The sequence below is a fragment of the Aegilops tauschii genome, chromosome 2 (genome assembly GCF_002575655.3).
Source record: "Aegilops tauschii subsp. strangulata cultivar AL8/78 chromosome 2, Aet v6.0, whole genome shotgun sequence".
Classification (NCBI taxonomy): domain Eukaryota; kingdom Viridiplantae; phylum Streptophyta; class Magnoliopsida; order Poales; family Poaceae; genus Aegilops; species Aegilops tauschii.
The window spans coordinates 21,625,095-21,647,337 of record NC_053036.3 but is presented as its reverse complement, the minus strand read 5'-3'; the positions used below and the strand labels follow the sequence as shown (position 1 = coordinate 21,647,337).

At 47.6% G+C, this 22,243-nt stretch overlaps 3 protein-coding genes across 3 annotated transcripts; 2 read left to right on the top strand and 1 right to left on the bottom strand.

Moving 5' to 3' along the window:
- Positions 1 to 3,519: 3,519 nt before the first annotated feature.
- LOC141040642 (uncharacterized) lies at positions 3,520 to 5,110 on the bottom strand. Its single transcript, XM_073506759.1, has 2 exons — positions 4,746 to 5,110; positions 3,520 to 3,946 (listed from the first exon to the last, which is right to left on the bottom strand). Exons 1-2 carry the CDS (start codon positions 5,108 to 5,110, stop codon positions 3,520 to 3,522), a joined length of 792 nt encoding a protein of 263 aa, XP_073362860.1.
- A 4,975-nt stretch (positions 5,111 to 10,085) lies between these two features.
- LOC141040641 (uncharacterized) lies at positions 10,086 to 17,797 on the top strand. The gene is made up of 6 exons (XM_073506758.1): positions 10,086 to 10,259; positions 11,469 to 11,521; positions 12,378 to 14,368; positions 17,002 to 17,097; positions 17,433 to 17,593; positions 17,771 to 17,797. The coding sequence occupies exons 1-6, from the start codon at positions 10,086 to 10,088 to the stop codon at positions 17,795 to 17,797; spliced, it is 2,502 nt and encodes an 833-aa protein (XP_073362859.1).
- Positions 17,798 to 19,325: 1,528 nt separating this feature from the next.
- LOC109748094 (disease resistance protein RGA2-like) lies at positions 19,326 to 21,984 on the top strand. The gene has a single exon (XM_020307147.4). It carries the CDS (start codon positions 19,326 to 19,328, stop codon positions 20,796 to 20,798), a length of 1,473 nt encoding a protein of 490 aa, XP_020162736.1. The 3' UTR covers positions 20,799 to 21,984.
- Positions 21,985 to 22,243: the final 259 nt, after the last annotated feature.

Genomic DNA, 22,243 nt, shown 5'->3' with positions numbered 1-22,243 from the left:
GTGTCTCACTGGTCATATTGATGAGAGATGTGGCTGTGATCATCTAGATAATATACTGGGGCAAATTGGCTACATGAAATGTTTTGATTTTGTGTCAGCCCATAATTATTAAGGGAGCAATCACTTCCTTTGCAAAATGGAAATCTGTACAGAATTTGCAAATGGATCATCTATGAACATGTGTGCAAACTGATCATCCATGAACATGTGTGCAAATTAATTCATCTACATAAACAAAAATGAATCAGGAACTGCAGCATTTTGTCACTGTCCTGGGGAAGCCAATGGAGAATCCTGCCATATATCCATTGTTTAACCCACTTTTTTCATTAATGTATCCCTCATCTAGTTAACAAGAAAAACCTCAATGCCATGGAAAAAACCAGAGTATCTGCTGGAATCAGATTTAAAAATCCAGATCCAAATGAAGATCTATGCTAAATCCCTACAATCCTACATATGTACAACTAGCACGCCCAAGTGAAATTGATGCTCATCTAGTTAACAAGAAAAACCCCAATGTCATGAAAAAAAAGCAAAAAACAGAGTACTACCTCAGATAGCTCGTCGATGGCATCCTCGTCGAAGTCGCTGCCCTTCCTGCAATCTACGTCGAACTCCTTTATGGCATTCTCCTCGTAGAGCTCTTCGATTTCGTCATGCACCTTGCGCTTAAGCCTTCTCATCTCCTCCTCCTCCAGATCATCCCCGACCTTCTGCTCGCCGACGGGTGCCTCCACGGCTGCGATGGCAGCAGGAGCAGGCACAACGGTCGCTGCACCGCCAGCTTTCACCGCTACGGCGGACTCAGCCGCTCCACCCACGGCTGCAGCCACGGCAGCAGACTGCTCTGCTCCGATGGTTTCCTCCGGCTCGTCCGCCGCATCTTCACGCCCGCGTTTCAACGTCGGTCGAAGACAGGAGGAGGGAGGCGTAGGAAGGGAGGAGGGTGGTGAGGAAGGAGGAGAGGGTGGTGAGGTGGTCAGGAAGGAAGAGAGGGTGGTTAGGTTCGGGAGAGGACGAGGGTTTTCTACCCGATTTGGGGAAGAAATGCACTGCTCCTGCCTGTTGGAGTTACCGAGAAGCCGCGGGTGCCGATTTGACTTGACACACCCACCCGGCCATCCCCATTCCACGTGGGGACGTGGCGGTCGTGCACGCGGTCGTGCACCTCCTGCGGTTTGCCATCAATTGCTATCGGTCTCACAAGTGGGTCCCCTTGTCATCCACACAACCACGCCACCACATGTACCACATTTTTCTTTCTCCCTGTCTCGACCACTCCACATCTTTCTTTCTCCCCTTCTCGACCAGCGCCGCCGCCGCCATCTCCCGACGACCCCTCTCTACGCTGCCGGTGCGCGGCCGCCACCAACTCCGGCAAGTACGTGAGATCTCCCCTCTTCTTCCCTTCCCCAACCGCGTCTCCCTACGGAGGCGGATCTGAGCCGATTGGCTGTTGCCGGCCGGAGCTCGTCGGATCTCTCGATGTCATGTCTGATCTAGATTCATGACGTGCCCTCGCATATGGCTTTGTCCACGGTTTGAACCTTTGGATTCAATCCAAAGGTTGAAAACGGTTTGGACTGGGTTGGATGACGAGCATGTATAGTTTGGTTTGGTCTAGATTAGTTTTGATGTGTGCCGTGGATTGGACTGGTTTTAGTTTGGATGCCGAACTATTCCTAGGTTTAGATGAGACGGGCATTGCCATTGACAGTATAGGTTATCACTATGATTTATTATATGTATGATCTTTGTATTGTACTATGTACAATTCAACTTAGAGTTCAACATGTTCTGTGTAGAATGGAGGAAGCACCATGTGGACGCTGCAACTCACGGTGCCGGACCAGCCTTTCTACTGCCACGTTGTTCAGCATCTACTTCCAGCCTTCTTTTGTTGTTGCAGCGGTAACAATTTATATGAACCTTCTGACAGTACATTCTTTTTTTGCTATTTCCACTAATGTATTGTGTCTGTTATTTGTTTTTATCTTACACAGATCGTACCATGCAATGTGAGATTGGCATTCAATGAGCTCATCGGAGACACCGTGACCTTCGACACTCTTGGGGGCCCATACACTATGCAGGTCGAGAAGGGGCGAAAGATAACCCAGATAGGAGGAGATGATTGGGATCGTTTCATCGCCCGCATGCGTCTTAGTGGGGTTGAATTGATCTGCTTCTCCTTCAGAAGAGATAGGCCCTGGATTTCTGTTATCTATCTAAATTTGATTCCGGATAGTGAGGATGAAGTTCATGAGGAGGAAGATGATGCTGATTCAGATGATGACGATTCAGATGATGATGAGAACCCACTTGCTGAATACCTGTATGCCCAAGGACTCAGACTGAGCGACGAGGAAATCGGCAACCTTTGGGACATGCTTCCGCTACGTGAAGACTACCTAGGGAAGCCATTCGTGACCCGCCTCACAAGGACGAATGTTAAACGGCATATCATGGTATGTTACTTAGTGTGGTAATTACATGATATGCATGCTTAGTTAGTGTAGTAGTTCATATGATATGCATGTTGTAGTACTGTGATGAGAGGCCTAGTTTAGAATTCATTTACTGAAGAATTTTATGACATGCATGTAGTGTAGTAATATGCGATGATATGCTTAGTGTACGCAGTAATCTAATGATATGCCTAATTACTGTAGTAATTTGATGCTTGGCGTATAGTGTAGTGATGTGATGATATATATGCTCAGTGTTGAATCCAATGATATATGTGTCTTGAAGTGTATGCTTTGTTGATAATTGCACGTGACAAGATCATATATCATGTCAACTGTTTTCAGAAATTACCTAAGAGGTTACTTGATAGCTGTGGCATCGACCCGGACGAAGAAGGCATGGCTGCTGGACTACGCCTTACCAGAACGGGCTCCATCACCAGCTGTGCCTATGCAGTGGACACGGACGGTCGCACTGTCTTGAGCAGGGCAGGGTGGAAAAAGTTCCTTCGTGCCAAGAATCTTCGGGTAGGACAGGCCATCCTACTCACTGTTGCGAACACCCGTCGCCATGACTTGAGGATGATGATCACCATCCACCTCATTTAGAACTGGGGTGGGCCATGTATCAATGTGAAATGAACTTGTTATGTTAGCTCTTGTTTGCGAGTACTTGTCGTGTATTACCGTACCTATATCTACTCATATCTAGGTACTATTGCTTGTGATGGATTGCAACTATTATTAACTGGTAACTAATGCTCTACTAGCTATTGCATCAGAAAAACCCTGTTTATTTTTCTAAGCACCACCGTACGCATCAAGCATTGTACAAGGCTTATCATGCATCACCAAAATAGTAATAACAACTTGGAACACTAAACCAGAGTAGCAGCAAACTGTTAAGATAAACGGCAGATCAACCACCGCACAGCATAAGTTCAGACACACCATAGGACATAAGTTCAGACACACCGAACAACAAAGAAACATAGATATCATAAAAGGAGACTGCGCTAGCAACTTGAAGGCAGACTTTGATCTCTCTTCATGCCGCGTAGTGGGAGTGATAGTAGGGGTCAGCCTCCTGTGCTTCTGAAATTTCCACACCTGATTTGATGTTGTCTATTATCTTCCAAGCCTTGTAGGTGGCGTACGCATCCTTCGCTGCGTACTCGATGAGGTAGTCTGGCAGCGGGCTGATCCCCCACAGTTTATGGTCTTCGGTCCTGTTGACCTTCTTCTTCATGTTTTGGTAAAATGGGTGGATGACGCTGGCTGCAACATCAGCCAAGGAGTCGTACGGCTTCTTTCTGCAGCCATATGGAACTCTATAGTTTTTCTGAATGTCAATGTACTTTTCGGGGTTGATCTCCAAACCAGACATCTTCAGCATCTCTTTGTCATTCTGAATGCTGAAACCGGCAAAGGTGAACAACTTCTTCTCCTGGAGGAAGCTCTTGAGGCGCTTGGGCCTTCAAGGGGAGAGACATATTGAAGATTAGTAGTAATTTTGAAGATTTAGGAGTTCTTTGGTTTGTGACTAAGTTTGCCAAAGATTGCCACACCTAAGGTTAGGCAAGTTTGACCAACTTAGGTGTGTGTTTGGTTCAAGCCACACCTTAGGCAAGCCACACTTGGGTCCCACATGGCATACACACAAAAAGTGTGGCAAGATTCCCTTAGGCTTGCCAACTTGTGGCCCTCATTTTGATGAACTAACCTTAGGCAAACTTGGCAAAAAATTGTGGCAAAGTGTGACACTGCTAGTGCCAGAACCAAACAATACGAGTGATGAATGCATGAAGTACATGATGTTATTTCTCTTTTTGGATCATACAGTTGAAAATAACACTACAGCAAACTACTTCACTACATCAACTTCAGAAACAACTTTTAATACATCTAGTCCAGTGCATCCACACCGGTAGACACAACACTAATGCATCAATATCAGAAACTACACTAGTATATCAGAAACTACACTAGTAGACACAACACTAATACATCTAGTCCAGTGCATCAACTTCAGAAAATAACACTAATGCATCCACACCGGTAGACACAACACTAATGCATCAAGTGCAGAAACTACACTAGTATATCAAGTTTGGTGATTAATCTGGTGCAAGATTTTAAGATACTAATCCAGTGCATCAGGGTAAAAATCTATGCCAGTGCATGTACTTGAGAAACCACACTAGTGCGTCCACTTCACAATCTACACTAGTACATGTAGTTGAGAAACTAGGGTATATGAGTAGGATGGCTCACCATTTTGTGGCCGCAGCGATGTGGTACACCAGGCAGAGTTCCTCCACGCATAACTGCAGAACTGCTGCGTACTGCGGAGGTTCGTCATCCCTGGTATACTCCACATCAACGCCGACGAATCTAGGATACATGCCGGCGGCTTTCATGAAGAGTCTCCTGAGCGTTTCGTCGGCAGTGTCTGGATTGCTGGTGCAGACGACCTCCAGCGTCTCTTTGCCATGGAGTTCCACCTTGTCAAGTTTGGTGGTGTAGTCGCGCTTCTCACCGGGGACCTGAACGTCGTCTTCCTTGATGCTCTGCTCTTCCTTGATGCTCTGGTCGGACGTCTCGCCACACCGACGCTTAGCAGACGGCTCCTCCGCCATTGCCCTTCTCCAGCGACGGCGGTTTTGAGACAGAGACGGTGGTTGCAGTTTGTGGAGTAGATGGACGTGGTTCGCATAATGAGGGAGGAATGGAGGAGAAGGTGCCTTTTTGAGTTCTGGGGGAGGCGGTTCGTCGCGTGAGGGAGGCGCTCGTCGTTATCGTGATCGTGGGGGTCGTGGGGCTCATGTTGTTCGTGTTCCATTCTGTAACCACCCACGGGCCTGCATCGTGGCCCATATCACTGGGTTTGTAGTCGTATGCAGGCCGTGGTGTGTGAGAAAACTCATGTTAGGTAGGTGGGCTTTTCTCCTCCTTCACCCGGCGGCCGTGATGTAAACATGAGAAGCAAGTTTGCTAAGGTTGTAAACGGACCCAATATTTTTCTACATCTTTGTATCAACATGAAAAGCAATCATGACTAGTTTGCTAAGGTTGTCGGCATTTGTATGGATTTTCTAAGGTTTTTGCAACGATAAAATGCTTAAAACACTTCTGACATGTTGTGATGTTTTCGGTATTTAGTGGTCTACTCGCTGGGATTATTCCACTGTGTGATGTTTTGTACGTGCCAGGTTGTAGTATGAAATGCTAACTGTTCTATATGGTAGTGGTTGGTCTCTAATTGGACCGACATGTTGAACTAGTATCAATGGTAGAGGCGTTTCGTTGTGCGCCACATCCAACAGTTCACATAATTAATTATCCAAAGATTAAGGTATCAAACCCTTGGTCATACAAAGCAACATTTCATTCCTAAATATTAAGGTACTTCCACATTCAAACTAACTAATACTACAAATTCGAAGGAACTACTTAATACATGAACAGCACATAGGGAAGTAGCCCTGGTCCAACGGCTTGAGAAAGGACGAACAAAAGCTGAAAGATGAAGGATCAGCCAGTAGCAGCACCATCAGCCTCCCAGCCTCACAACTTCAGCCAGCCTGGTGAACTCCAGGTTTTTTCCTGCAAAACACACCTGGGATGTTGGAGGCAAGAAAATAAATTTGCCAGGGGTCTTGTCATGGCAGCTAATCGCACGGAATGCTAGTACAAATGATGGAGAACAAAACATCCAACATGAGCAAATTCATAGGAGTTCTAGATCCATGGATACCATCAAGAAAAAATGCTCAGTTCTAATTCAGACACAACACTTGGTGAAAACATGCATATTCATATCAGCAACATTGATATGGCATCGGAGTACTACCCAGTACTTCGTATTTGTCTGCCGTTAGATCGACATCAACGAACGGTTCTAAAAAAGCCCAACCACTCTAAAACATGAGTAAGCCAACATCCCTACAAAAATTATTTCACTGCTTATGTCTATTTTTTTGCTGAATCATTAGGAAGCCCTAAATATTTGGATGCAAGATCACCGACATGGCACTACTGAAATATTTCAGTGTCTACATCTCTGTACTGAAAGTGCATCACTGAAATATTTCAGTGGCTACATGTGTGTGTACTGAAACAGCACCACTGAAATATTTCAGTTGCTACATGCGTGTACTGAAACAGCACCACTGAAATATTTCATTTCGTACGTGCGTGTACTGAAAGTGAACCACTGAAATATTTCAGTGGGTACGTGCATGTACTGAAAGTGCACCACCGAAATATTTCAAAGGCTACGTGCTTGTACTGAAACAGCACCACCAAAATATTTCAGTGGCTACACGCGTGTACTGAAACTGCTACACCGAAATATTTCTAGGGTTGCGTGCGTGTACTGAAACTGCAGTACTGAAATATTCAGTGTCTACCCGTGTGTACTGAAATTTCATTGCACTACTGAAATTTTTCAGTGTGTACCCGTGTGTACTGCAATTGCACTACTCAAATATTTCAGTGTGAACCTGTCAGTACTGAAATATTTCAATGCCTACAACTATCTACTAAACTTGCAGTATTGAAATATTTCAGTGTCAACCCAAAGTCTATCACTCTAAACTGTGTACTGAACTTTTCTGGAGGCACTGCTTGCAGCCAAAATATTGCAAGTTCAATTTACACAGATTGCATCACGTAATTTGAACACAACTCTTGAGGTGACAGACAAAATTTCCTATCATGGATACAACTCCAGCACATCAAAACGTAGCAAGTAAACATAGCAATGCTATATGCCTAGACTCATTACAGCCTCGTCGATCAAACTAAGCTGCCATCCAGAGGCTACGGATTCAAGTACACAGGTAGCAAGAACATATTGCAGAGAATCAAATTAAGCAAGTGGCAAGTAATGATGAATGAAATTCAGCAATCTTACCCTAAACATAGCTACGGCCGCCGTTCTGACGAGGAGAACGGCGAGGGAAGCGTGGAGAACGGCGGGGAAGCGATGTCACGACCACTGTCCTCCTCCTCTTGCGCTTCGGAGTCATCTCTGACTCGGTTGGAGGCTCCACAATCTGCAACGGCACCTCGTGCACCGTGGGTTCCTGATTCAGTGGATGCTCTACCCTGGATCTGAACGCCCACCACCTACGCCTGGTCCACGGGCTGGACGAATCGGCCTGCTCCATCGCCCAGAGGAGGATCTCGACCTTGTGCATCGGTTGTGCGGGTGGGGGGGAAAGCTTTGCCCTCTCCCTCCTCGTCATTTGCTTCAAAGTGGCCATTGCCGTCCAGTTCATCTGCAATATGTTGTGAAACCAAGAACGGATCTCCGTCAACCTGGCCATCTTGACCTGGTCGCCGCCGGCGATCTCCATGAAGTCGGTGTTCTCGCCGCCGGCGATCTCCACGAAGTCGGCGTTCTCGCCGCCGCCGATGTGCTCGATCTGCTGCTCCATCGAGGATCTTGCGTGGATGAAAGAGGGGGGTGGATGTGGAAGATGAGAAGAGCAAAGTTGCGGCCGCGAGGAGGAGAAGGCTAGGAGATGGCCGCGGTTGCAATGGTGATGGAAGAGGGGAAGGAGCACGGCGGCAGCTTTGCATTGGACGAGAGGGGCGGCGGTTTTGCATTGGAGGAGAGGGGCGGCGGTTTTGTATTGGACGAGAGGGCCCCACCTTGTCATATATTTCCTAGGACTAAAATGCCCCTAGACTAATAGTACTTTCGAGTACTTTCATCCGCGTACTTTCGAGTACTACGTATGTATGCGCCGTTAGATCGAGACAAACGAACGGCTCCAAAAAATGCCAACTACTGTAAAACTTGTAATCAAATAAATATACTTTGAAAAATATATTCCATTTGAAAATTGGAGTATTTCATGATGTAGTATCTGAAATTTGGGCTGACTAGTGGGACCCAGTCGTGAGCGCCTCTCGTACCTCCCATGGCGGAGACCTCGGCGCCAGCCTCCCGGCCGTTGCTCGGACCGGCTGCCGCGCCCGCCGAGCCCCCTTCACCTGTCGTGTGGCTTCCCCTTGGCTTCTCGTGGTTGTGGGTGGGAAGGGAGGGGGGCGACTAGTTCGGATCCGAGTACCTCGGCGTCTCTCCGATGAGCCGCCTAGGAAGACTACGCGCCCGGAGGAGGTCCGACCACACCGTGCACGCAAGGGATAAGCAACGGTACTGAAATTTGTTGCTATGATCTGCTGCTCGTTGAAAGTGCTAGTACGGAGTAGTATTTAGTTCTTTGTGTTTAGATTAACTGGCTCTCTGAAACTGCCCTGTCCATTTTCTATAATCTGCCTTGTTTCATTTCACTAAAATTTGGGCAACTTTAAATTCACACTGAAATGAAAGAAATCGTCACAGCAGTTTACATCTGGCTATGGCTAAAGCCATTGTAGGGGAAATGAAAACTGGGGGAGAACAGGGGCCTGGCATCAAGGAGTTGCCGTCGTCGATGCCAGAGCATCAGAGTAGTTCCTTTTAACCCCCAATGTTGGAGCACCGGGGATTATTTTATTTTTTTTGACTTGAGCACCGATGAACCTCGCACACGAGAATTTGACTGCAAACTAAATCAGAAGCAATCAGAACGGGTTGAGGACAGAGGACTAAAGCCTGCACACGTCGTGCAAAATGATTGGATACAAAATTTGGCTTATGATTTAATGAAAATCAGTCGCCTGTTAGTTAGACAGACCCATATATGAAGAATTAAAGAGAAGTTCATTGAAAAGAGATGCCAAAAGAAAACCTCTTTCTCTAGTCTAGATATAATGAGTAGATATGTCACGAGCAATTGAAAAACATGGTGCCCCATACTCTAGACATGCATACAAGATGCATGCTTGGTGGTTGGCGTTGGCAATTTGTGTGAGGAGAAGTGGACACTAGTAGATGGATATGCATATATATATGAGTGACATTTAAGGATTCAGTCCATCATTAGACCTAGTTCATGTACATACAGTATTTGTGCATAGGAGATTTAATTATCTGAGACATTGGAGGAACCAATAGTTTGGGAACACACGATGCACTTTGATTGCCACCGGGTCCACATTCGAGCCCACCTTCCTTTTGCATCAATGTAGTAATCAAGGAGCCTAAAGGAATTCTTATGAAGTATGCCTCCAAGGGTCTTTTCTTGACCAAGTCGGTCATCTACAATTACCGAAAAAGGGTTTCCCCCCACTTTATATTTCAAAGCAACCAACACCGAGTACAGATAACGCTGTGGCGAGCAGCACAACACACCAAAAGAAAAAGAAGAAGAAACAAATGCCAACCACGGCAGCTTGACAAAGCGCGGATGACCCGCCACCGCGGCGCCCACCGGAAACAAAACACCACCAACCAAGGCTCCGATCCGCCGCGTACCAAGCAGCACCTCCAAGAAGGGATGCGACGCCGACGACGCTGCTGCCCGGACGAGTCCTCAGGTTTCCCCGGGCACGCGGAGGGAGGTGGGGGGTGGATACCACCGACACCCTCCAGGGAGGAATGGTGGCACCCGCAGGTGTCACCGCGTCGGGGCCGAAGCCGGCAGGGGTTTCTCCCGCATTCCAACCCCAACCGCCCAACCGAACGGAACCGACCCACCAAAACCGTCGCCCATCACCATGCGCCAACGCAGTAGCGCCGCCACCCACGCCGCCTCGCTACGAACACCACCACGAGGCCAAGAGGACCGGAGAGAAGCTCACCACGACGGGAGCAGCAACATCGACGCCGAGCGGGAGGGAACCACCTCCACCGCCGTCGTGCGGGAGGCCCGTGCCTCCGGCACCGTCACGGTAACCGTCCGGACGCGGCAGCGGGGCATGCCGGGCCATCCCTGGCCCAGCCAGGCCCGAAGCGGGCCCGTTAAGCCCTGCCGGCCGCGATGCAGCAGGCCGGCGCCGTCGCCGCCGTCACCCAGCCACGCGTCGCATCTCCCCCGCCTCCCAGAAGCCACACCGGAGCCATCCCCGCCGCCGGCCCGCCCAGGCCCAGATGGGGCCCGAAGGGCCCAGATCTGGGCCGAGCGGACGACGCCGTTGGCGGCGCCGCCGCCCAGTTGCTCGCCTGCATGCGCCACGGAGCCCCGCCGCCACGCCAGACCGCCGCCGCCTAGATGCACCCCCCGGAGCCGCTCCGCCCGCGCCGGAGAGCGACCGGGAGGGGAAGGGCCAGGAGGCCGCCGCCACTAGTAGCCCCGTCGGGAGGAGGCCCGACGCGCGGCCGGTCGCCCGCGGGGGGGCGACGCGGTCGCGAGAGAGAAAGGGGGGATGAAAAGTTGACTCCTACTCTTGTTTTGCTCATATCTTCTAGGCCGTAGCTCCGAATTAAACGAACTTTATATGTAACTTGACTAGAATTTCGTGTAGATCATCTTGGTGCATTTTAACTTGCTGTTTAACTACTTGAACATAAGTTTTTATTCAGATCTGGACCAATTTCTAAATTTGCTTATGAGGACATACCGGAATTGTTATATGTTGTTTCCGGCCTCATTTAAATTGCTTTGATGTGTTGCTCTTGTATGCATCATCTCTTGCCATGAGTAGCTTCATGTAGCTTTGTCATGCATCATGTCATGTTTATGTGTTGTGTGTTTACCTTGTTGTTTGCTTCTTTCCGGTTGTGCTCCTTCTCGTTAGTTCCTGTTTCGTTGCGATCGTGAGGATTCGTTCGACTACGCTTGGTTCGTCTTCGTGACTTCATCTTCTTCATGGACTCGTTCTTCTTCCTTGCGGAATTTCAGGCAAGATGACCGTTACCCTGGATCTCACTACTATCATTGCTATGCTAGTTGCTTCGTTCTATCGCTATGCCGCATTACCTACCACTTGCTTATCAAGCCTCCCAAATCGCCATGAACCTCTAACCTTTGTCACCCTTCCTAGCAAACCGTTGTTTGGCTATGTTACCGCTTTGCTCAGCCCCTCTTATAGCGTTGCTAGTTGCAGGTGAAGATGAAGTTTGTTCCATGTTGGAACATGGATTTTGTTGGGATATCACAGTATCTCTTAATTGCCGCCATTTCTCTCTGCTGCTACTTCCTGCTTGGACTTCGGTACAGCTAGCACATGCTGTTACAGGTATTGCCACTGTCACAGTTCACTCCACTTGTACATATGCATTTCGATATCGATTGTCCATGCCCCTTATTTTCGCCTATCTAATATTTTAGTACTAGTAGTAAAAACATTGTGGTAAATCTCAGTGTTCAGTGCCTATCAACACGAATCAATCTCGAATTCCCTGTTAGTGCCATGCGTTGCTCCTGCTCCAGGCCGCAGAGGGGGATTCACCCTCATCACTTTCCTGCCGTGGCTCGACCCGGACAGGCTGTCAACTAACTCGTTGTTGCCATCACATGCGCTGGGAGTATAGTATTGTTGGTTGATTGAATGTAGTTTGTACACTGCATGGTCTCAACAATAAAAAACGTCATGAGACATCTCAAGTAGGAACATGCTTCAGACTGTATTTATCGACCTTTTCCTTCCAAATTTAGTATGGACAAGCTGACAAATGATGAGCTATCCGGCACGTACAGATGCGATTCCGCACTGTGATCAGTATTCTTAAGTTGTTTGTTCCTTGCGCTACTTGTTAAAAGTCGACAGCTAGTTGGCACTCTTTGTTGGGTAGCTCCCGCAACATGACAATCAGAATGGGATTTATGTTTACTTGATAGTGTACTACTACTCGATCACTTGCTCTGTACTTGATCAGTTGCTCTGTACGTAGTTACTCTAGAGGTAGCAGTGTCATACTCTGCAGTGCTGGTGCTCACTTTTCAGAGTTGGGAGGTATTACACTGCCACTTTGTGATCTCCTATCTCAATACTGTGCAATTAGGCTGTGCTTTCACCTTGTTTAATTGTCGCTACTGATTTTATCTGTATATACTTGTTGCATTCCAGGATCAAGCTCTCAACAATGGCTCGAGGGCCTCTGGACTTCTGGAATGAGTGGGGAACCCGGATCCTGGTTCTCTTGAGCCTCGGCTTCCAGGTCATCCTCCATCTCTTCGCCAAGGTGCGTCGTCGCAAAGCCAGCTCAGCTATGCAGAGGTTCTTCCTCTGGCTGGCGTACCAGCTGTCCGACATGACGGCGACATACGCTGCCGGGCTGCTCTTCTTCAGCAGCACGCCGCAAGAGCACCACCTCGTCGCCTTCTGGGCTCCGTTCCTCCTGCTGCACCTCGGCGGCCCAGACAACATTACCGCCTATGCCCTCGAGGATAGCAAGCTCTGGAAACGCCACTTTGTGAGCCTTTTGGTGCAGGTCCTGGGAGCTGGACATGTCCTCTACAAGCATATCATCGGCAGCGGGATCCTGCTCATGCTGGCTGCCATCTTGATGTTCGGTCTCGGTGTTGCGAAGTATGGGGAGAGAACATGTGCGCTCTGGTTCGCCAACTTCAGCAGGCTCCGGAGCTCTCTCAAGGTGGTACCACGTGACAAGCATCACCAAAAATTTTACACCGAGCATCAGCACGGCTACGACGACTCCAACGGTGAACTCCTGCAGCTTGCTCACTCCCTGTTTCATATCTGCAAGCGTGGGATAGTTGATTCCGTGATGATGGTGGATCCAGATAGCCAGAGTGAGCTGGATTCTTTGGACAACACAATAATCCATGGCCTCATGAAAGACCGTGAGCGCATGTGGACGGTGATGGAGATGGAGCTCTCCCTTATGTACGACATCCTCTACACCAAGGCAAGTGTGATCCATTCTTGGTTTGGCTACTGCATCCGTGTCGTGTCGCCTCTTGCCATCATCGCCTCTCTCGTGCTGTTCCAGTTGAGCGGCAAAGATGGTGACAGCCAAGCTGATGTTGTCGTCACATTCACCTTGTTGGTTGTTGCCTTGGTCCTGGAGACAAAATCCCTTGTAGGTGCACTTGGGTCAAGCTGGGTGTTTGCCTTCTTGTGTGCTACACGATGTAATTGGCTTCGGCATGCAGCTCTGTGCAGTGGAAGGTGGCACGGGTTTCGCCACAGACTTGGATCTCTCCGCCGGTCTTGGCCTGGAAAGGTGATAATTACACGAAACTCAAGGAGATGGTCAGGCACCATGGGGCAGCACAACATGTTGCAGTTTCGCACCGGACAGATGGATTCGACGGGTCGCCAGCTCGGCAATCTTTTCAAGAGGGTGGGACTCGGCGAGTCGTTTGAGAGAAGGTACTACTCATGGACTGTTGAGGTCCCAGAGAAGGTCAAGAAGCGTGCACAGCAGGTGGACGACATAGTCTCACTGGGTGATATAAACACAATGGGCATGCTCAGGTATAATTGGGGTAAAATGGCGCTGAGTGACAAGAAGTACCCTGGGCTGTACATGGAGTTGGAGGGCTGGCATGGAGTTGACTTCCACGAGAGCATCATCAGCTGGCACATCGCCACCGACTTGATCATCGCCGCAGGGCAGCCAAGCGGCCATGATGCGGCTGACGGCCGTGTGGAGGCAGTCAGGGCACTGTCCAACTACATGATGTTCCTCCTGGTGGATCGCCCCGACATGCTACCAGGCCTTCCTCAAAACTGGCTGTACAAGAAAACCTGCACCAATCTGGACGACTTGTGTGAAGAACGCCTAGTTGGTTCTCGAGGCAACATCTTCACCGCGCTCAAGAGATTGTTCGGACCACGCCATCACCGCCGCTGCTTAAATCCTTCTAAGCTCGAGAAGGAGCTTGCCGGGATCATACTGGAGCTGCCACACGAGGAGAATTTCAACTACTACGAAACTCCTCGGCTCATGTACGCACGCAAGATTGCTCGGATACTGCGTCGTAGGGACGAAGATGAGGTGGATGTGCTGCTAGACGTGTGGACCGACTTCATGGCCTATGCAGCCAACCGGTGCAGCAGGGAGGCGCACGCCAGGAACCTAAACAGCGGAGGTGAGTTGACGACTGTGCTCTGGCTTATGATAGAGCACCTCCGCTTGATAAAACTAAAAGGAGATGCAACAAAGGTTGACGCTCGTGTGTAATCTATTCCACTAGTTGACTAGTGGCCTTTGCCATGACCAGTGTATCTGAATGTTAGTTGAGCATCGTTGATTACTAATTCTACTCAATCGAGTACAGGTTATGACTGAGTATCTCACACTATCTTGTCTACTTGAAATCCATTCTGTCTCGCCGACCTCATCCAGTACCCACCGATCCATGATGCAGCTGACAGATTGTGCTGTACTTGTATGCTACTATCAAAAGAAAAAAGAAAAAAAGATTGTATTGTAAGCTTCTACAGGTTTTCTGCTTCAAGCATCTGTGTGCCGGAATCGGGTGTTTCCTCTTTACTGTACTGGCACTCAGCTGCCAGGTTTCAGTGCACATCCCCTGTGACGCGATTCCAGGTCTGCTGGTGTCGTGCTGCGATTGTTTGTCCTAGTACGATCGACTGCCCCTTCAGGTCGGCTCGCGGGTTTGTTGTTTCCAGGTTTGTCCTGTTCTCCATTGGCTCTCTGTGTTGTTATCTGTAGAGCGTGTGTCCTGTGCAATGACTCGGTGAACAAATTTGTGTTGTATGTTTGCACAGGTTTCTGTTGCAGCGATGATCTCTGACCAAATTATGATGTTCAAAAACAGATTTAGGACTCTGAAGGTCTTGAGCTGTCAGGGCACTGCTGTCGTATGTGTATATCAGTTTGCGATTTACTGACAGCAGCAGAAAGTCACAAGCAGTTTGTGTCGTGTCAAGTAGGGGGTTCTGGCAGCGTTCCTCAACTGACAACAATGGGGAGATCAGCTTCAGGTCCTGGCAATGCGTAGGAGTTCGTCTCGTTTCCGCTCAGTCATCACTCATCAGGATGTAGCTGTCGAGGAGGGTCAAAGATGGTTTGCAGAGAGGCTTCCACTGCTTGAGTAACTTCACCATCCTTGCCCCGGGTTGTTTTCATGCTTGACCACCTTGACACCATGAAAATAAAGAGCGTTCCAAGGGCACCGTCAGAACCGAACAGCAGCCGGAGAGGCGACTTTCAGAGTAGAAAGCTAAGGGTTTGTCCGGGGACAGTCAATAGATGGAAACATCTATGCCAATCCTGCGTTGGAAAAAGAAACAGACAGAGCATCTCATAGCTGTGCTGCGATCAGGCAGTTACAGAGCAAGTGTTCAGCATTTGCATGCTCTGAAATATAAACACGAGCTCACTCATAAATTGGTCTGGCAGGGTGATGTAAACACAACGGGCATGCTCAGGCCGGCATAAGTGGGGTGATTGGCACCGAGTGACAAGAAGCTAGTACCCTGGGCTGTTCAAGCAGCTGAAGACGAAAAAGGCACTTGCCGAAGCTACCCAAGTCCTGATCCCTGGAGCTTTCCGGCTGAAATCTTAACCTGAGCAAGAACATCTGAGCAGCTCAACATTTTTTGTCAGATTGTGGATTCACTAATGGTCATGTGTTCCCTTCTGCAGTTTCATATTGATATACACTTAAGTTGGTTCTTGCATGGTAGGTGTTCGACAGATTGATTATTTGGTAACCAATGATACGGTTGTGTGGCATAAACACTACCGCACCAGAGTTGGTAGTTTATATTTTCTTTGCAATATAGTGAATGAAACAGAAATGTCTTCACTTTCTCTGTGCAGCACAGCAGCACCCTTTGTTCTTACTCTACTTTTGGTCTCTTGATGTTAAATGCCCATTACCGAGTAAGTTCATCATCTATATGGAGTCAGTTGTCTGATACAATACTTTCTAATGTAGCGTGTGTGCTAGTAATGAAATACTACAGTATCAGGCTTTTGGTTGAGTGAGAAAAAACATGGTGCAGTTCTAATTACCGTTTCTTCTGCTGCAGTGACATCGCGTTTCAGTGAATGCAGTGGACATGGATTAACTGGGTCTGTTTGCTTCAAAAAGATGAGTCTGGCAAAGTGTCATGTCAATGGCAAGGTGCTGGAGGTGGCATCAGATTGTGTGTGTCTATGGCTTCTTCTGCAGCCACTGCTGCAGCAGCAATATGTTGAAAACAAAACAAGGCAAGATAACAGCCTAACAGCTGCCTTCTGCTGTCCTGCATGACCGGGCAGCCTGGGTGTGCTACCATACTTCACCGGGAAGATCTTTGCTGGCCTGGAACATGACACTGGCCAACCGGATTCCTAGCAAGATCAGGTATTTGCGCTTGGCATATACTGTAGTTTTCTTTGGTAGTAGGGCACTGTAGTGGGCTCTGTTCTGTCATAAGATTTGTCATCCTCTGTTTTTCACTTTTTAGTTGCGTCACCGAAAACTTTCAGAAGAACCTCATCTGATGGCCTAGTGCGCAGGTTGTTTCATCTCAAGAAAACTGTTAACTATTTTTTTCTGAAGCAAATTGTTAGCTCTCTGAACTTAAATCGCAATGATGATGCTCTCATCTTGCAGGACATAGCACTCAAGGGACTTGCAAAACTCATATTTATATGGTGTTATTAATTTCAGAGGTGTCGGGCTAATATTTCAGCCCCTTTATCCTTTCTGTTTTTGTCCCAGCAACAGGAATTCTAGGTCATCTTTGGTTGTGTGGTGGCTAGCAGGTTATGGAACATACGACATCCTCTACAGCAAGGCGGCCGTCATCCAGACGCGTCTTGGTTACGGCATCCGTGTCGCCTTGCCGCTCGCCATTGCCGGTGCAACCCGTGCTCTTTGGGTTCTACAGCAAAGATGGCCAGAGCATGCCGGACGTGATTGTCACCTACACCCTGCTGTTGGCTAACTTCTTCCTGGATATGAGATGGCTGTTGAGGGCACTTGGGTCAACCTGGGCGCATGTTTTCCAGGAGTCCAGCTGGCTTCACCGTTGTTTTGTGCAGTGGGAGATGGCACCGGCTCCGTTCTGTCGTCGTGTCTCTTGATCTTGGCCCGCCGGCTACGCCTCATGACGCCTCCGGTGAGTCCAAGCTGCTACAGAAGGTTGTCAGGCACTGTTGAGCAGTACAGCTTGCTGCGCGAGTGCAATCGGAAGATCAGTGCATGTGGCAGATCCGCAGATTGGCAAATGCAATTGGGCTGGAAGATATTTGGAATGAATACCAGCACTCCAAAGGACATAAGCTTTCACAGGATGTGAAAGCTTTAGTGTTCGAATGTGTACAGAAGATACTCAAATCAAGATACGAGATGCAGGTAAAAAATTCTAGTATACACAAGATACGAACGTTTACAGTACAGTCGAACGTGTTTTAAGCTGGAAGATTGTTACTAATGTTAGCTTTGTTTTTCTGAAGGACACTGTTCGACTTGAATAATATGCAGTGTGTGATGTTGCTCTTGTATGGTTTGTCATTATCATATTATATTCAGGTGGCCCTTAGTGGATCAAAGACCTGACAGTATTGCTGCTAAATTTCTCTGAAACTTCCTCAACAAAAAAAACTCTGAAACTGAGGCAGAAAAAAGAAGAAAGAAAGAAAAAGCGTCTCATGTGGGCTGTTGCTAGATCAGTCCAACCCCTGTTACAGCACTGACAAAAGAGCCTGTTTGAGCAGACCAAAATATGGGCCTCCATGCTACACCGACCACTACTCCTCTGAATGCCACCAGCGTCTGCCAACAACACAGGCGGCAGATGTCGTCACTCGCCGTTGGGAAACTCCCAAGCCTAGACAGGTAGGCGCCGCTGATGAGTTTTTCTGCTGAATATGTTTTCTTCGATAATGAGTCAATCGTCTGCTATTGTCTTCGGTCCACAACCATTTGTTCTTACTCAACCTGTAGTTTGGTATGAAGAATATAGAGGCACAAAAGGCCCATCTATATGCCTAGCTACGAGCAATCCAAATAGTACTATACATTTGTGCAGGTTTTAATTTCAACGATTTGTGCCCAAAATAAATTATGAAGTCCAAGACAGATGCGGCTCCGAGGTGTCTGGGCTGTGGGCAAATGAATGAAACTCTATATTAGTTGATGTCACTAGTCTACTTGAAGGTAAACATTTTAAGTAGATAAATTGAAGGAACTCTAGCAGATTCCCTATAAAGGGAGCCCTTTAGAACCATTATAGAAGTTTTGGAGTATTAGATAAGGAGTACTAGGGAATCAAAATGAGTGAAATATAAGGACTTCTGGCACCTAGATAAAATTGAATCATTTTATGTCTACATCTATTGTATCAGAATATAGTAAGGAATCCTAGCCTCCTCCTAGCCTCTGTTTTCTCACTCTAAGGACACTTGTAGCTCTCTGGTTGTAAACTGTGTCTGCTCAATAAAAGGTGCCTTTGCCGCCACCCTTGTGTTAAAAAAAAGATTTACTTGTGCACAAGGATTCAAAGTATTCAGTTGTAATTATCATCATCCCTGACCAAGATAAAAAGGGCACATACTGTTTCTTTGCCAAGGAGTATTGCCATGCTTTCTCTAGTGAAGTTCATCTGGAAAAGCTCAAACAAGATCCACTAACAAACTTTGCTAGAATAGAGCGCACATATACTGGATGCCATGTAATGTGAAACCAGTTTAACGAAAAACAATTGCAAAAATAATAAAAATATACATGTTGGTGTGGAACAATATTAATTGGGACCTGCCTACTATTAACATAAAAAATATAAGTCATTGTTTTCATGACGCTTGGACAGTTGGCATGTCGTTCACGTGTAAGTTTGCAAGGAATAACTTGTGTATTCCATGGGGCACTAGGCCAATATACAATACAAGTATATGTAGTTTACAACGATACATGTTAGCAGCCGTGTGTCATCCACCCTTGAACTCGTCGCAGTCAATAGTTTGGATAATATTCTATTTTGAGAATAACCTTTGTATATGACATGACAGAGGTTAGCCAGTTCGTCGATGCATACTCCAGATAAACCGTCCAGCAGCTTTCCTCATTGATCGTCTTCTTGCTTGCCATGGAGGTTGCCATATCTACAGTCGCGGGTGAACTAGTGAGTCGTTTCATCTCCTTCCTGAAAAACAAGTACCACTCCTTGAGCCATGCGCAATCAGAGAAGATGGTGGAGAGATTGCAGCATCTTCTGATGAGGGTCAGCATCGTCGTCGAGGAGGCAGATGGGCGGTACATAACCAACTCTGGGATGCTGTTGCAGCTCAAGATGCTCTCAGGGGCCATGTACAATGGACACCGTGTGTTGGACACCTTGAGATACCAAAACCTCCATGACATTGCAGGCTTTGAGAAGGTTAGCATCAATGACTCATCTCGCAGCAGCTTGTATTTAGCCATACCTTTCGAGCGTTCTCAGACAAAAACTGAGATGGATGACAAGGCCATGCGCCTTGATTCAGATGGTGCTTTGGAAAGCTTAGAAATTGTTGTTACTAACATGACAGAATTTGCTGTGCTTCTGGGTGGATGCGAGCGCATGTCTCGTATGCCATATGATGTTTATTTTTACAGCAACAACTTCATGTTCAGTCGACATGCTCAAAAGCAAAGGCTCTTGAACTTCTTGTTGGGGCACAATGACTCTCCTGGTGATCATGCACTGGCAGTTCTTCCAATCATAGGTGGTGTTGGAGTTGGGAAGAAAACATTGGTTGCTCATGTTTGTGGCGATGAAAGGGTTCGCTCACGCTTCTCCTCTATTTTGCACTTAAATGGAGATAGCCTATTGACGATACTTGACCATGGAAGGACCATGTTTGGGACGACATTGGTAGTTATTGAGTTTAATTCTGATGTAGGTGACGATGACTGGAAAAGGTTTCACTCATTTCCAATAAGAATCAGCAGAGGAAGCAAGATCATCATTATAAGTAAACTTAAAACATTAGGCCGGTTTGGTTCAGTGCAACCTATTTTCCTAAGTGTTCTGTCTTATGATGAGTTGAGGTACCTTTTCAAGACATTGGCATTCGGGAGCGTAGACTCCGCAGAGCATCCACGACTAGTACAAATAGCAGATGAGTTTGCCAAGGAGTTGCACAGTATGCAAGGCACACTTGTTGCAACAAATATGTACGCGGATGTGTTGAGAAGGAACCTTGATGTCCAGTTCTGGCTTTGCATATTGGACAAGGGAAGAAGATTTATTAAAAGAAACCTCTCCATATATGGTGTGCACCCAACCACGCTTCTAGAAAAAGGCCATCCGGTGGACATAACGGACGTTGCTTTGCATCCACTTAGCATGAGACGTTACACAATTAATGTTTCAATCAAGGAGGAACTACCAAGTGTGACAATGGGGGAACTTCTAACAGATCCTAATGTTAGACCCAAAGAAGATTTCATTCTAATTTCATGGGAATCAAGGATGCCCCCTCATACCTCATTTGCTCGTCTTGTTACAAGTAATGCTCAGGAGGCACATGAAGGTAATGCCTTGCCAGGGAGGAAGCGACGAGAAGTGCCACCATAATTATGTCTCAAAACTCATGTAATGTAACTCAGTGTGGATCCTTTTGTTTCATGTGGCCATGTACAAACTGCTTTAAGGATTGTTATTATATATACCATCCAGCTAAATGTATTAATTAGCTTCTAGATCACGGTCAATACAACCCCTCCGTGCCCCCTCTTACATAACCAACAAAAGCATCTGAGGAGGAAATCTGTACCACTAGCACCAACTAGTCTTCGTATGGTATTGGTATGATTGCTAACTGATGAAACCAAAATTATACAACGGGAAAGAGATCTATGCATAGTTCTGGTTAATATTTGTGATTGTTGATACCATGTTGGGGATTCAAGCTTGCAATCTACAAACCAATACCAACAAATATTATGCATGTGTGTGTGACTCCATGGTACCACTCCATCCAATCGAGCAACCGCAATGCTTCATTGAACATATAAATGATGAAAGGGTAGCAGCCATTCTCAGGCCATCCACGTGTCCAGGCTTTGCAAATCTCGTTCGTTTTCACCTCAGTCGCTGCCTAGCCTCTGTCGATGACGCCTGGGCCCGGTCATGTGGCCCTTTGCTGGCGAGCGGCTGGAGCGAGCAAGCCCGTTACCTACCCCGCGTCTCCCTCGTGACCCCGCCTCGTCTCCGTGACCCCCGCCTCCTCTCCTGCCGCCGCCACCGCCGGCGCTCAAGGTGCAGCAGCGGGGGTGCCAGTTCTCGATCCGCCGGGTCAGGAGCAGATGTTGACGGGGGCCTGGCGGGTGTGGCGGCGGCTGGAAGGGTAGCACCGGCCTGTGGGGCGTCGACCGGAACGGCAGCGACCTCCATGGAGAAGAAGAGTCCGGCAGGTTCGTGCAGACATGAGAGTCTGGGGTGGGCAGATGGTGGCCATCCGAGTTTCTTCAATCGATCTGGACAGTGCCATGGCAGTGTACGCAAGGGCTGGAGGTGAGCGACCCTCTGGAGCTACACATATCGACAGGTAGCAGCCGTGCCCCTCTGCTCACCTTCTCTTCTCCCCTCCTTGCGTCCTGGGCATCTTCCTCTCAAAGTATGTTCTAAGTATATTGCAGGTGATGGGCTGCTGACTTTTATTATGCACTTGTGCTGATTTTGAGTGACTTCCGCTTCATTTGATATCTGCTGTACAAGTAATGGCACTAATATAATTGATAGCAAATTAATGGATTTGCTAGCAGATTGCCTCTTGTGATGTTAATTGATTTGCAGGTTTGCTGGTTTTGGTTCAGTTTGAAGGGCTCTCCACGCTTAAGATCTTGGTTTCATTAGAATAACAAAATTTCTTTGCCCAGTAGTCTTGCCGCTGGTGGCAGGTTTTACTTTGTGGGGGTGTAGGTTTTATTGCCGGTGACACCTCATGAATTTTCTTTTCAATCTTTAATTTGTATGGCCGTTCGCTGGATGCTCGCAGCCATGTATGGTTCATATGGTCG

Excerpts from the sequence above, each read along its gene's own strand:
- LOC109748094 (XM_020307147.4), top strand. The coding sequence starts at position 19,326 with ATGGAGGTTGCCATATCTACAGTCGCGGGTGAACTAGTGAGTCGTTTC.
- LOC141040641 (XM_073506758.1), top strand. The coding sequence starts at position 10,086 with ATGCGCCAACGCAGTAGCGCCGCCACCCACGCCGCCTCGCTACGAACA. Across the intron at positions 10,260-11,468 it reads GTGCCTCCGGCACCGTCACG|TATCTCTTAATTGCCGCCAT; the intron begins GTAACCGTCCGG and ends GGGATATCACAG. Across the intron at positions 11,522-12,377 it reads TACTTCCTGCTTGGACTTCG|GATCAAGCTCTCAACAATGG; the intron begins GTACAGCTAGCA and ends GTTGCATTCCAG.
- LOC141040642 (XM_073506759.1), bottom strand. The coding sequence starts at position 5,110 with ATGGCGGAGGAGCCGTCTGCTAAGCGTCGGTGTGGCGAGACGTCCGAC. Across the intron at positions 3,947-4,745 it reads ATCGCTGCGGCCACAAAATG|GCCCAAGCGCCTCAAGAGCT; the intron begins GTGAGCCATCCT and ends CTCCCCTTGAAG.